The sequence below is a fragment of the Numenius arquata genome, chromosome 20 (genome assembly GCF_964106895.1).
Source record: "Numenius arquata chromosome 20, bNumArq3.hap1.1, whole genome shotgun sequence".
Classification (NCBI taxonomy): Eukaryota; Metazoa; Chordata; class Aves; order Charadriiformes; family Scolopacidae; genus Numenius; species Numenius arquata.
Window position 1 is genome coordinate 1,575,551 of NC_133595.1, and position 12,591 is coordinate 1,588,141.

General features: G+C 57.7%; 2 protein-coding genes across 2 annotated transcripts in view; both read right to left on the bottom strand.

Moving 5' to 3' along the window:
- Positions 1-1,359: 1,359 nt before the first annotated feature.
- CPLANE2 (ciliogenesis and planar polarity effector complex subunit 2) lies at positions 1,360-3,139 on the bottom strand. Its single transcript, XM_074161596.1, has 5 exons — positions 3,034-3,139; positions 2,778-2,930; positions 2,546-2,670; positions 2,165-2,304; positions 1,360-1,588 (listed from the first exon to the last, which is right to left on the bottom strand). The coding sequence occupies exons 1-5, from the start codon at positions 3,137-3,139 to the stop codon at positions 1,360-1,362; spliced, it is 753 nt and encodes a 250-aa protein (XP_074017697.1).
- Positions 3,140-6,986: 3,847 nt separating this feature from the next.
- Positions 6,987-12,591, bottom strand: part of FBXO42 (F-box protein 42) — a 42,535-nt gene continuing 36,930 nt past the window's right edge. The window contains exons 5-10 of the mRNA XM_074161595.1: positions 11,658-11,811; positions 10,509-10,619; positions 10,146-10,242; positions 8,991-9,047; positions 8,386-8,502; positions 6,987-8,231 (exon numbers count right to left, since the gene is read on the bottom strand). Coding sequence (XP_074017696.1) covers positions 7,134-8,231; positions 8,386-8,502; positions 8,991-9,047; positions 10,146-10,242; positions 10,509-10,619; positions 11,658-11,811 — 1,634 coding nt within the window. The 3' untranslated portion in view covers positions 6,987-7,133. The remainder of the gene's footprint in view (positions 8,232-8,385; positions 8,503-8,990; positions 9,048-10,145; positions 10,243-10,508; positions 10,620-11,657; positions 11,812-12,591) is intronic.

Genomic DNA, 12,591 nt, shown 5'->3' on the forward strand with positions numbered 1-12,591 from the left:
CTTGGGGGGGGTGGGGGGTGCGTGGGTGCGGATCGGCCCCGTGGTGCTGGGTGCGTGGGTCCGTCCCCCAGCACCCTGTGACCCCCCCCCCCACGCCGCTCCCGCTTCGGCCCCGAAGGGGTTAACGCGCCCGCCCCCTCCCCTTTCATTCATAAAGCGGCGTGGGAAGGGGGGGGGGGCGGCGGCAGCCAATGGCGGGAGGGGGCGGGGCCAGGCGGCTACTACAAGCTCCTCCCCCCGCCCACCAATTCGATACCGGGTCCCTCCGCCCCTACCCCCCCCCCCCGGGACAGGGAGGGGGTAACTTTGGCGGGGGGCTGGTTTTGGGGGGGGGCTGCCCGGCCTCCCCCTTTTCCCGCTGAGCCGGAAAAAGGCCGGACCAGAAATCGCCTTTTTCCGGCCTAAAAATAATGCCGGTTTTCCGCCGCGCCGGGGAGGGGAGGCCGGGCCCGGCTTTGGGGAGGGGGGGGCTGGATCGGACCCCAGCACCCCAAGTTTAGCATCATCCACAACACCCCCAGCACCCCCATCCCCATCATCCACAGCACCCCAAACCCCCCAGCACCCCCATCACAAGGACCCCCCAGAACCCCAAACCACCAGCACCCCCCATCCAGCACTCCCCAGCACCCCATGATTCCCCAGCACCCCAAATCCTGCAGCACCCCAATTCTCCCATCACCCCAAATCTGTGGCACGCGCCAGTACCATCTCTATCAGCCCCCAGCACCCCAAATTCCCCAGTGCCCCCATCCCCATCACCCCAAAGCACCCAAATCCCACCAGCACCCCAAACTCCCCCAGCACCCCAAATCCCCCAGCTCTTCTATCCCCATCACTGCAAGGCACCCCAAATCCCACCAGTACCCCCCCAGCACCCCAAATCCCCTGCACCCCCAATCACCCAGTACCATCTCTATCAGGCCCCAGCACCCCAAATTCCCCAGTACTCCCATCCCCAGCACCCCAAATCCCCCCAGCACCCCAAATCCCCCCAGCTCTTCTATCCCCATCACTGCAAGGCACCCCAAATCCCACCAGTACCCCCCCAGCACCCAAAACCCCCAGCACCTCCATCTCCATCGCCCCCCAGCACCCACCCCAGCACCCCAAATCCCCCAGCACCTCCCACCTCCAGCACCCCAAATCAGATGAGCTGTGGCACCCAGGGATTTTTTTTTTGTGGAAAAACATAGATTTTGGTCAAAAAGCACCTTTCCCCCAAAACCATTCCCCCCCCTCCCCATATCACAGGGGTGCCCGGGCAGCGCTGGTTAATGGTGGGGGCAGCCCGGAGGCCGCAGTGAGGGGCCCCTGGTACCACAGGGGCCCCCCCAAACCCACCCCGCAAGAGGGGGTTCAGGCAGGGGGGGACCCCTCGTCCCCTGGGGCGACGCCGGCGGCAATTTGGTCCCGACGCCAGAGTCTCTCGACCAGGGTGTCGAGGAGGGGGGCGACCCGGGCCAGCCCCCCGCGGCCCGCCCCGGCCCCCGGCCCGCTGCTCGCCCGCAGCACCGGCAGCCCCCAGGTCTCCTCGAAGGCCGTCACGTCCCCCTCTGTCACGTCCGCCTGAGTGGACAGGTCAAATCTGGAGGGTGTGTGGGGGGGGACACATGGTCAAGGGAGACACAGACACCCTGAAAAATCCCCCCAAACCCCATAAAAATAAGTGGAAGCTGCCAATCCATTGGTGTAGTGAAGTGTGCGCGTTCTCAGCCTACCAAGGTATTGAGTGGTGGGGTACAAAACTGCTTGTGGGGGGGGACACACAGTCAGGGGAGACACCAGCACCTCAAGAAATCCCCCCGGGGGGGGCAAAACCCCATAAAAACAAGTGGACATTGTGAATCCATTGGTGTGACAAAGTGTGCACGTTCTCAGCCTACCAAGGTACTGCGTGGCGTGAAATAAGGGGGTGCAAATCCAATTGTTGGGGGGGACACACTCCTTGTCAAAGGAGACACAAACACCCTGAGAAATACCTCCCTGGCTGGGGGGGGGGGGGCAAAACCCTAAAGAAATAGGTGGAAGCGGAAAATCCATTGGTGTAACAAAGCGCACATGTTCTCAGCCTACTGAGATGCCAACTGGTGTGAAATATAGGGGTGCAAACCCGCTTATGGGGGGGATGCGGACCCCCCCAGGAACCCCTCGAGAAGGATACTTGGTGCCGACGACCACCCTAACGAGGTTTTCTTCGTCGGGACCGATAACCCGACTCATCTGGGCCGGCAGCTCCTCGAAGGACGAGCGGTCGGTGAAGGAGAAGAGGAAGAGGATGGCATCTGCTTCCTCCTTACAAGACTGGGAGGGGACAGACAGACACCCACCATCATGGGGGGTCAAGGGAGACACCAACACCCTGAAAAATCCCCCCCAAAACCCATAAAAATAAGTGGGAGCTGCCAATCCATTGGTGTAGTGAAGTGTGCACGTTCTCAGCCTACCAAGGTATTGAGTGGTGGGGTACAAAACCGCTTGTGGGGGGGACACACAGTCAGGGGAGACACTAGCACCTGGGTGTGTGTCCCCCCCCCCGACTCACGGGCAGAAGATGCTCAAATTTTTTCAGGGCACCGTCCCCGCAATCCCAAAAGTGGAGCTGGAAGATGACGGGGCGGCCGGTGGCCCGCAGCTTGGCCGGCCAGTAGACGGTGGTGGCCTCTATGCCTGGGAAGAGGGGGGGACACGTGACACTGTCAGCCCCTAGGTGACATCGGGGGGGGGGTGTGTGTGCTGCGTGTGTCGTGTGTGTGTGTGTGTCCCCCATGACCTACCCAGGGTCTCGTGGTGGACGGGGGACACGGGGGTCCCGGCCAGCGTGGCCACCAAGGCCGTCTTGCCCACGCCGCTCTTGCCCGAGAGGAAGAGTTTGTAGGTGACGGTGGGGGCGGCCAAGGTGGGGGGCAGCACCGGGCGCTCCAGCAGACCTGGGGGGGGGGGGGGAGGGGGGGGGGAGAGGGGGTGTTGAGGGTTTTTTTGGGGTGCTGGCACCCCATTTTTTGGGGGGGTTGTGGAGGGAGTGGGACTCACCGAACACTCTCCGCTGGTTCTTCTGGAGGATGGAGTCCAGGTAGGGGCGGCCGGCGGGGGAGAGGAGCCAGCCCGGCTCCAGCACGGAGCCCCCCCGTGCCGCCATGGGCCCCCCCCCTTCCCCGAACCTGGGGGTGCAGGGAAGACCCCCCCTCCCCCTTCCCCCACGGGGTCAATGCACCCTGCAGCTTGGGGGAGCAGGGGGGCCCCTTCTGGCCCCCCCCACCCCAGGGGCCCTGTGCCCCCCCTGGGGTCCCTGCACCCCCTCCATGGGGTCCTTGAACCCCTCTATGGGGTCCCTGCGCCCCCCCCCCCGGGGTCCTTGACGCCCCCTCTGGGGTTCCTGTACCTCTCCCTGGGGTCCCTTAATGCCCCCGCTCCTTGAGACCCTTTATGGGGTCCCCGCGCCCCCCCCCCCCGGGGTCCCTGCACCCCCCTGGGGTCCCAGCACCCTCCCATGGGGTCCCTGACCCCCCACTATGGGCTGACCCCCCCAGGGGGTCTTTGTCCTCCCCCCTGGGGGTTCTTGACCCCCCGCTCTGGGGTTCTTGACCCCTCACCAGGGTCCCTGTGCCCCCCCTGCCGTCCTTGACCCACCTCTGGGGTCCCTGAACCCCCTCATGGGGTCCCTGACCCCCCCCCCCCCCCGGGGTCCCTGTGCCCCCCTTCAGGGTCCCAGCACCCCCCAATTGGGCCCCTGAGCCCCTCGATGGGGTCCCTGACCCCCCCATGAGGACGCAGCATCCTCCCATGGGCTCTCTGACCCGCCCCACCCGAGGCCCTTAACCCCCCCCCTCCCCGGGTCCTTGAAGCCCCTCGGGGGTCCTTGACCCCACCATGGAGTCTTCCCCCCGCCCCGCCCCAGAGTCCCTGTGCCCCCCCCGGGGTCCCAACATCCTCCCATGGGGTCCCGAACCACCTCACCCCCCCGCCCCGGGCTCCTTGTGCTCCCCACGGAGTCCTTCAACCCCCACCGTGGGGGTCTCTGCCCCCCCAACCTCTGCAAAGGGGATACAACGCCCCCCCCCCAGGCTCTCCCCCCTCCCCGCCCCCGCGGTCCCTTTAAGGCGCGGCCCCTCCGCCTCACCTGCGGCCGCTTCCGCCTCGCGATGATGTCACGCGGAGGGGCGTGGCCTCGAGGCCGCCCCGCCCCCCCCCCGCGCATGCGCGGGAGGTGAGGGGGCCGCACGTGGAGGGGCGCCGAGCCCGACCCCATAGGGGACTGGGGGGGGGAATAGTGGTGGACCCAGATCCTATAGAGAATGGGGCTGTGGGAGCCCCAGACCCTATAGGGGATGGGGGCGGGGGGGGCTGTTAGGACACCTGGGCCCTATAGGGGATAGGGGGGCCATGGGAGACCCGGACCCTATAGGGGATGGGGGGCATGAAGCTCATCCTGTGTCCAGTGCTCCCCCCCATACGGGGTCCCCAGTCCCGGCAGGATTTGGGGTCCCCATCCCCAATTTCCAGCCCCCCCCCCCAGGCTTTGGGTTCCCCAATTTCCACCACTGACCCCCCCTTTTCTGAACCCTCCCGTTCCTCCCCCCAACCTTCTGCCCCCCGCTTTTTTTCCGCCTCTAACATCCCCCACTAGAAATATTGCCCTTTATTTACCCAATAAGATCCCAAATCCCCCTTTTCACCCCCAAACTCACAGTGGGGGGGGGTCCCTCCGAGGCACTCCTTCCCCCCCAGCCCCCTCCCCAAAAGGACCAGCCATTTGTTTCTTTTCCTTTTTATTTGTTAAACTGCTAAAAATTCATTGGGATGGGGGGGAGGGGGGGGGGGAAGAACCCATCAACCACCCCCCTGGACCCCCCCCCAAAAAATGTACACAAGATTTTAAATATCACCGAAAATCGCCTTTCATTCCTACGCTCGGCCGAGCCCGATGTGACGGGGGGGGACACCTGAGTCGCGGGGGGGGACGGGATGATGACGGGACAACACCTCGCTCACAGCACCAGCGGCTCATGGAGGGGAGGGTGTCAAAATTTGGGATGAATTTATGGTTTAGCGGTGGAGAACATGCCTTTCCGCCACCGACGGGGATGGAGGAGGGACGGCCCCGGCCGCTCGGTGGGTTTGGGGCTGTTTAAGGGGATTTTTGGGACCGGTTGGGGACAGGGATACATAAATGTTGGGAAAACATCCCTTGAGGGATGCTCCGTGCAAGGAGAGGGGCGTCAACCCGATGTCAACCCAACGTCAACGTCAACCCAATGTCAGCCCAACATCTACCCAACGTCAATTCAACGTCATCCCAACATCAACGTCATCCCAATGTCAACTCAACATCAACTCAACATCTACCCAACATCAATTCAACGTCATCCCAACGTCAACGTCATCCCAACATCAACTCAACATCTACCCAACGTCAGCCCAACGTCAACATCAGCCCAACGTCAACTCAACATCATCCCAACGTCAGCCCAACGTCAACTCAACGTCAGCCCAACGTCAGCCCAATGTCAACTCAACATCAGCCCAACGTCAACATCATCCCAACGTCAGCCCAATGTCAACTCAACGTCATCCCAACATCAGCCCAATGTCAACTCAACATCAGCCCAATGAACCACCGTCCATCCCTTTTTTTGACTTTTTCGGGGGGTGAAACATGCAAAAGGGAGGAGGGAATCAATGCCGAAACCCTGACCGCCCTCCCCGCAGCGAAGCTTAGAAGTGGAGAATTATTTCCTAAATCCCCTTAGGTGCTCCTGAGGTTTTGGGGCTTTAAAAACTGCATTTTTGACTTCCCTTGGGATAAATCAAATGGGTTTGGGATCGGAGTGGGAGAGGCCAGATTTAACGAGGGATTTATTTACAGGGACGCCGCAGACGAAGCAAAACCCTCCCCATCCCCACGCGGTTGGGATGCGATTTAAGGCTCTGACCGGCAAAAAAAGCTCAGTGGGGATGGGGAAAAAAAAAAATAATGGAAGGGGAAAGGGGCCACGTCATGGCGCTGCCGGTTTGGGGAGGATTCCCTGCTTTTTGGGTGCTGGAGGTTGGTGACTAAAAACCTGGCAGAATCCGCCCTTTTTTTCCCCATCATCCGGAGGGGAAATGGAAAAGGGAAGGAGGGAGGTTGTCCCAGAAGGACGCGCAGGTTCAATCCCTTTGGATTTTCATTTGAATCTTTGCGGAAGGAGGAGGCACGTGCAAAGATGAGGTGCAGTTACTGCCACGGAGGCTGCTCACACCCTCAAATTTACCAATATTCATCTTTTTGGCTGGAAAAAAACCCCACCCATTCCCAGGCTACAAGGTGCTGGTTCAGCCTTGAACGGGTTCGGGCCGTTGGGTGAAACGAAACCTTCAAGTTTAGAAGGGAATCGGCAGCCAAATTTCTCAGCTTTGGGGGAATAATGGGATTTTTAGAGGAATTGGTGTCATTTTTTTGCTGCTCCAGAGGGATCAAGGCTGATCCCAAAGCCTGATCCAGCAAAGGCAGGGAGAGGGGGATGCTAACACCCGGCTAATTCTTAATATTTTTGGCATTTTGACGCAAAAAACCTGTTCTTTCTTCCTTTTTACGGTCCCGTACAGAGGACAGGAAGGAGAGTGACAGGTCAGAGGGGTGAGAGGCAGAGAAAAAGGCATCATGTTTGTGTCGAGCAAAGGTTTGCAGCGCTGGAAGATTCCTGGTATTGCTGTTATTTTCCTTACGGAGTCAAGCACGGAAATAATCAAGCGAAGAGCCTCCCGCCTGCCAGGATTCAGTTTGTTCCTATCAAACCACTTTCTCCTCGCATCCCAGGAGGAGTTTGGGAGAGATCCAAAGCCTCCCAAACCCCTGGGAAAATAAAACCCAATCCCAAGGGGATCCTGGATGGCAGATCTCCCTACCTCCTCGTCTCGGATCGCGGCGGCGCAGGTCCTTCCCTGCCTGTAAAATACCATTGCGCTTAACTGGGGTCTTACTGGGAACCGGCGGGGCGGCACTGGAGGTTTTGCTTGGATTTTTATTGGTTTCTTGCTCCCTAAATTCACAGTTTGAACGCCTGCATGACAGAGGGAGGGCTCGGAAAAGAGAGGGAAGAGCCGCGGAGAGGGAGGGGAGAAGGTGATGGCGGCGAAGGGCTCGGGCCGCATTATCTTTTTGCTCGCACAAAGTACAAGGCATTTGTTTTGGGATAGTATTTCACGTTTTGTTTCTTGTCCATGAGGCCACCGAATATGATTAATTCCCCTCTGCCTTGCACCACTGTGTGTAAACTGGTTTCGGGGGGTCCCACCACCGAACTGCTGTTGAACACTTTCCATTTGACTCGTCCTTTTTCCTTGGTGTCTTTAATGTCCAGCACGTACATCTGCATGGGTTTGCAGTTCATGCTCTGGTACAAAGGCTTCCCAACGTTGAGGGACTGGGGAGGATGGTGGCCCAGGCGGCGAGCGATGGGAGGTAAGGAATGGCCGTCACCTTGGGTAGAGCCCGGCCGCGCCACCGAGCCTGTCTCGGCACCCGGGGATCCCGGGGAAGAAGCCAATGGAGGGCTCAGCGCCGCAGAAGCCGAGGAGCCTTTGGAAGAGAGAGCTTTGACGGCTTCCAAACTCCTCCGGAGCGCGCCGGGAGACACGGCCCCCGGGAGGGAGCCAGCAACATGGGGTGGCGTGTGGATGCCGTTGGTTTGCTCAGGGGGGTTCCTCAGGCCGGTGCCGAGCGTCCTGCCCTCCACACCGTCCATCTGGCAGATGATGGAAGCCGGCTTCTGTTCCCAATTTAAGTCGACGGATCCCAAACGCAGGTCTTTCTGCTCCGGCAACGATCCACGGCGCGGAGCCAAGGCGAGCCCCACTTTTAGGTCGTATCCTTCAGCGGCGGAAGGCGTGCTGGGCGACACGACCTGCACGGGGCTGTCCAAGGAGGCACCGCCGGCCACCGTGGCTCCGGGTGATAAAGTCCCACCGTTGAGTATGGGAGAACTGTCCCCTCTCGCTGGGGACAAGCTGCCTTCCCGGGATCCCGATGGGGTTTGTCTCTGCGTTCTGGGTCGCAAGGTGCCCCAGCGGCCGTTGACACAGGGAGCTTCGTCCGTGTTCCTGACAGGAGATTGAGAGCGGTATTCCCGGGTTTCGGGGACCAGGGCGGGCGGCGTGGCGCTGATGGGAGAGGGGCGAGAATTCAGGCTGGGACTCAGCGGGGCTCTGCCGCTGGGAGCTTGGCTAAAGACCACGACGCACTGTCCCACCTGGAAGAGGAGAAGGAGAGATAAGAGGTTACAAAGGGCAGGACGACTCTTTGCGCTTTGCTGGGGGATAAACAGGGGGGTTTGGAGCATTCTGGGCAGGGAATAAAGACCAGCGAATTTATTTGAGAGAGCGGAGACCCCACCGCGTCCGTACCCTGCATGCAGGATGGCACCACAGCTCTGGGGCTCCGTGGTCTTCGTTCTCCACCTTGAGGGGCTGCCACGTCCAGGGGTTCGCATGCATGTGCAGTAACCAGGCGTCTTTAAACAGCTGCGAAGAGAAACGTGACAGATTTAGGAGCCCGGTTTGAGATTTAGGAGCCCAGTTTGAGATTTAGGAGCCCAGTTTTGCTTCTGAGATCATCCCATCAGAGGTGGGAGTGGCGCTTTGCTGCTGCAGACAGAGGAATGGTGACCCAGATCTGGATCTGACCACCCCGGAGTGACTACACCCTACTGTGGCCACGGACAAATCCCTTCATCTCCACCTTCTACCCCAGTATAAAATCAGGGCTAATTCTTCCGAGGTTCAATTAACCTCGTGAGCTGCTCAGATAGCGCCTGGGGTGCTTTTTCTTAATTAAAGCAGCTCTAGTAATAGGTAGACGACTTCTCTGGATTATCTACTGCGTGGGTGCCCAGATTTGCAGGATAAAATGCCACCTGGGTAACGTGCAGAGAACCCCCTCTCCCCAGTCCAGCACCCAGCTACAGCAAGACGGGTGAAGTTGATGCCCGTGCTCCCCCCAGGATACTTACTGCATTGGGACCACCACAGCCACCCAGGATTAAAATGGTTTCGTTGTCTATCACGATCTGGAGGGGACAAAGAACAGTGCTTCAGACTGGGAAGGACGTGAAATGGTCCCCAGAGCTTTCAGTGAGGCCTCCAAGTGCAGGCAGAGCCAGGTCATGGTTTCTTCGCTGCCCAGATGCTGCCGGATTTTGCCTGCCCCGGGATGAAGAGTGGAGCTGGGGATGAAGAGCCGGTTTTGCTGGGCCCGAGGCAAAGTGGGATGCGGGGTTCACCCCACTGCCTTGTCCCAAACGGCTCACAAACCAGTTCCTCTTACAGAAGAGAGCAATTATCCTTCCAAAAGCTGAGCCAAACAGCAAGGGAGCCTCTTCAAATAAGGGAGAAGGGGGAAGGATTGACTGGGAGGGCACGTGTGATGTTTGTTAGATGCTGATGGTGGGTGATGCAGTCCCTTAGTCTCCTTTTCCAGTGGATGGAAAGAAAGGAACTTTCAAGCACGATCCATCCTATCTCTTCTGGGTCCCCTGCTGAGGTGAACCACATACTGGGAACCACTGACCATCTTCCTGGGGACCATAAAGGGAAGGCAGAGCTGCTGGCTGCGGTGGAGACACCACTGACCATCTTCTTGGGGACCATAAAGGGAAGGTAGGGGTGCCAGCTCCAATGGAGACACCTGCCACGAGCTCCCTGCCCCGGGCAGGCAATAAAACAAGCACTGCTAAACCCGTGCTTTGAGCGGCTACAATCCAGAGTCACTCGAGCCGAGAACCAGGAGAGTGGAGCAATCACAAGGGCCTCGAGCCAAACCAACTTGTGATAACACTTCATTGATCTTACATGCCACGGGGAACGATCAGCGGGAGAAAACAGCAATTTGTTTTCTCAAAATGCTCATTAGAGCTCTGAGTCATGTGCGAGACACGGCACGGTACCTGCCTGAGCGTCAGGGAGATTAAAAGCGCGCCCTCAGCGAACAGATGGCTACAGAAAACGGGCCCATCGGGCAAAGGCTGCAAAGATAACGTGGAAATGGGGCGCTAGCTCTCAGGAGAGCTGCTGAGGGCTGCCTGGAAGCTGGAAATTAAGCGGTGCCTGGTTTATCTCTGGTGGCTTGTGTTGGTGCTGGGGAGCCGAGCGAGGGAAGGAGAGCTCACCTGAGACTGGCCACCCCGCGGGTGAGGGCTGGGCCCGGAGATGTTGGGCTTGGACCAAGCCCACTGCTCGAGATCCAGCACCCAGACGTCGTTGCTCCTGCAAGGACAAGACAAAAAGCGCTGAGGATACAACCAGGCATTTGAAACACGGATTCAGGGTGAATTTTAGGGCAGAATTGGGTTTTCTGTGGGCCGCAGCCTCAACGGGATTCGCTGTGAGATGCAAAAGGTGCACTAAGGCAGCCCACAGACTCCAAAACCCACCAAGATTTCCTTCTGAAACGCTATGAGCCATTCTGGGACCACCACAACAGGCTCCTGGCTTCCAGGAGGACTTGCCAGCCACCCTCACCCCAGACTTACATTTGCCGAGATCCCAGGGAACCCCCAAAGACGATCATTTTGTCTTCAATGACACAGGAGGAGTGTCCTGCCATGGGAGGGGGGCCATGGGTAGTCACAATGCAGTTCCACCTGGGGGAAGAGAGAGACATTCACCGTCGGGTCGGGAAGGAAAGTGCTGGATGAACAGCAAAAAGAAAAATCCCAGGGGCCGGCAAAGTCCTCGAGAACGTTTTACAGAGGAAAAACCCTAGCGAAAACCTCTAAAGATCCAAATAATAATGAAACTAATTAGAAATACTAATGTGCTAAACATTTTTAAAGCATGACAAAGTCACAAGGCCAAGTTGGAAATATCGCCCCTTTCAATTAAGTTCGCCCTGACTTATTTCCAACGCAGTTTAATTACAGCGTTCTAACGACACTGCCCAAAAATCCATTGGATAATTGACACTTTTGATGATGGAAAGTTCTCAATGAAAGAGGAGCAGGAACCATCACCCCTTTGATACAACATTCGCTCCTTTCTCACACACAAGCATCGCTGAGAAAGCCTGGTCTGAAACCAGCTGAACGGTCTTTTAAAGGAGAAAGGAAAATTCCTGCCATCCCCGCAGTCAGTGCTGGATGCTTTTTAAGAGTCCAGGAACTTTAAAGGCAGAGAGATTACTAAAATGCTGCAGATTTTTATCGTGTCTCCCTTGGAGGGCCACGAGAGCTTTGGAGTTTTGGACCATGACTGAAAGCAAGATCTCCAGGAGCGAAGGTTTTCTCTCCTCCTTTCCTCAGAAAGGCCTCGCTGCTCACGGCCAAATCGATTACGCATTTAAAAGATTCACATTCCCAATTTCCCACCTGGCTAGATGGGAATGCTCTTTGGCATTCCTTTTCCATGGGACTTTGGCAGATTTTAAGTAGGAGTCAAGAGCTGTAGGGAAGCAAGCCCCACCCAAGAGGTGCCAGAGAGCAGCGTGCCCGTGTCTCCGGTGGGATCTTGTGGTTTTGGGGATTTTTTTCTGTTGTTTCAGTAGGAGACACACCAGGATTAGGCACACCTGGGAAACCAGGACCCGGCAGAGCTTCCCAGGCGGGAGAGACACCCTCCAGCTGCGTTACAGACACATTTCTACAGGATCAAAGCTTAGGCTTTGAATCCGGATGGGCTCTTACCAGTTTTTGGAAGGTGAGTAGGTATGGATTTCATCGAAGAACCTCTCTGGCTGGTGCAGCGGGTAAGGGCTCGGCCGCGTCCACCCACCGAAGAGCACAAGCAAGTCCTTGTAGACCACCAGGGTGGCCCCAGCCTTGGGTGAGGGGTAGGAACCTGGGCAAGGAGAGAGAAAGGGAAGGTTAGGAAACCACATTTGAACTCAGCCACCGGCTTTACTGAAGTGCAACAACAGGGAGACTCCACCTTTAAAAAAATAAAATAGCAGAAAAGAAGGCAAAATTAGAGTTGGGAGCCTGGGAAGAAAACTGCTGCCAATTTGTGTCGCTGTAATTAGTAGGAGCCTGAAAGCACATCTCATGTATGGCAAAACATCTGTCACTCACTGGCAGGAAATTGCTAGCTTTCTAATGTGTCCTTTGAAATTATTGCTTTAGCACTGAATAAAAGCAATAATTACTTCCAAATACCTAGTGACTTCTTCCCAGGGAAGGAGGGGGAACCGATACCAATCCTAACGCATCCGGCGTCGCTCCTGGCAGATCCCTTGGGCACTCATGCACCGAACGCGTATTTTTTTTTATTTTTTGCGAAGCGGCACGATTAAACCTTAAACACTTTGCTGTGTGAATTAACAGCCGCTCCTCGCCTCTGCAGAACGAAACATTCCTCTAAAAAAAAAAATCATTTGAAGACTTTTCGCTCGGCTTGTTTGGGGTTCAAAAGGCTCCACGGGGGGGGCCAGGGACCTCCTGAGTAGGACTTGGGCAAGCAAGATGATGTGACCTCTTGGTGCCGTGGCGATATGCCGCGGCTCAGGAGATGCCAAGTTTGCTGCTCAACTTCCTGCTGCTCTGTTAAAACCCCGCTGGCTGCGAGTGCTGTGTCACCACCTCGCCGATGTGTCAGGCACCCAGTTGCTTCCCGGGAAAGGCT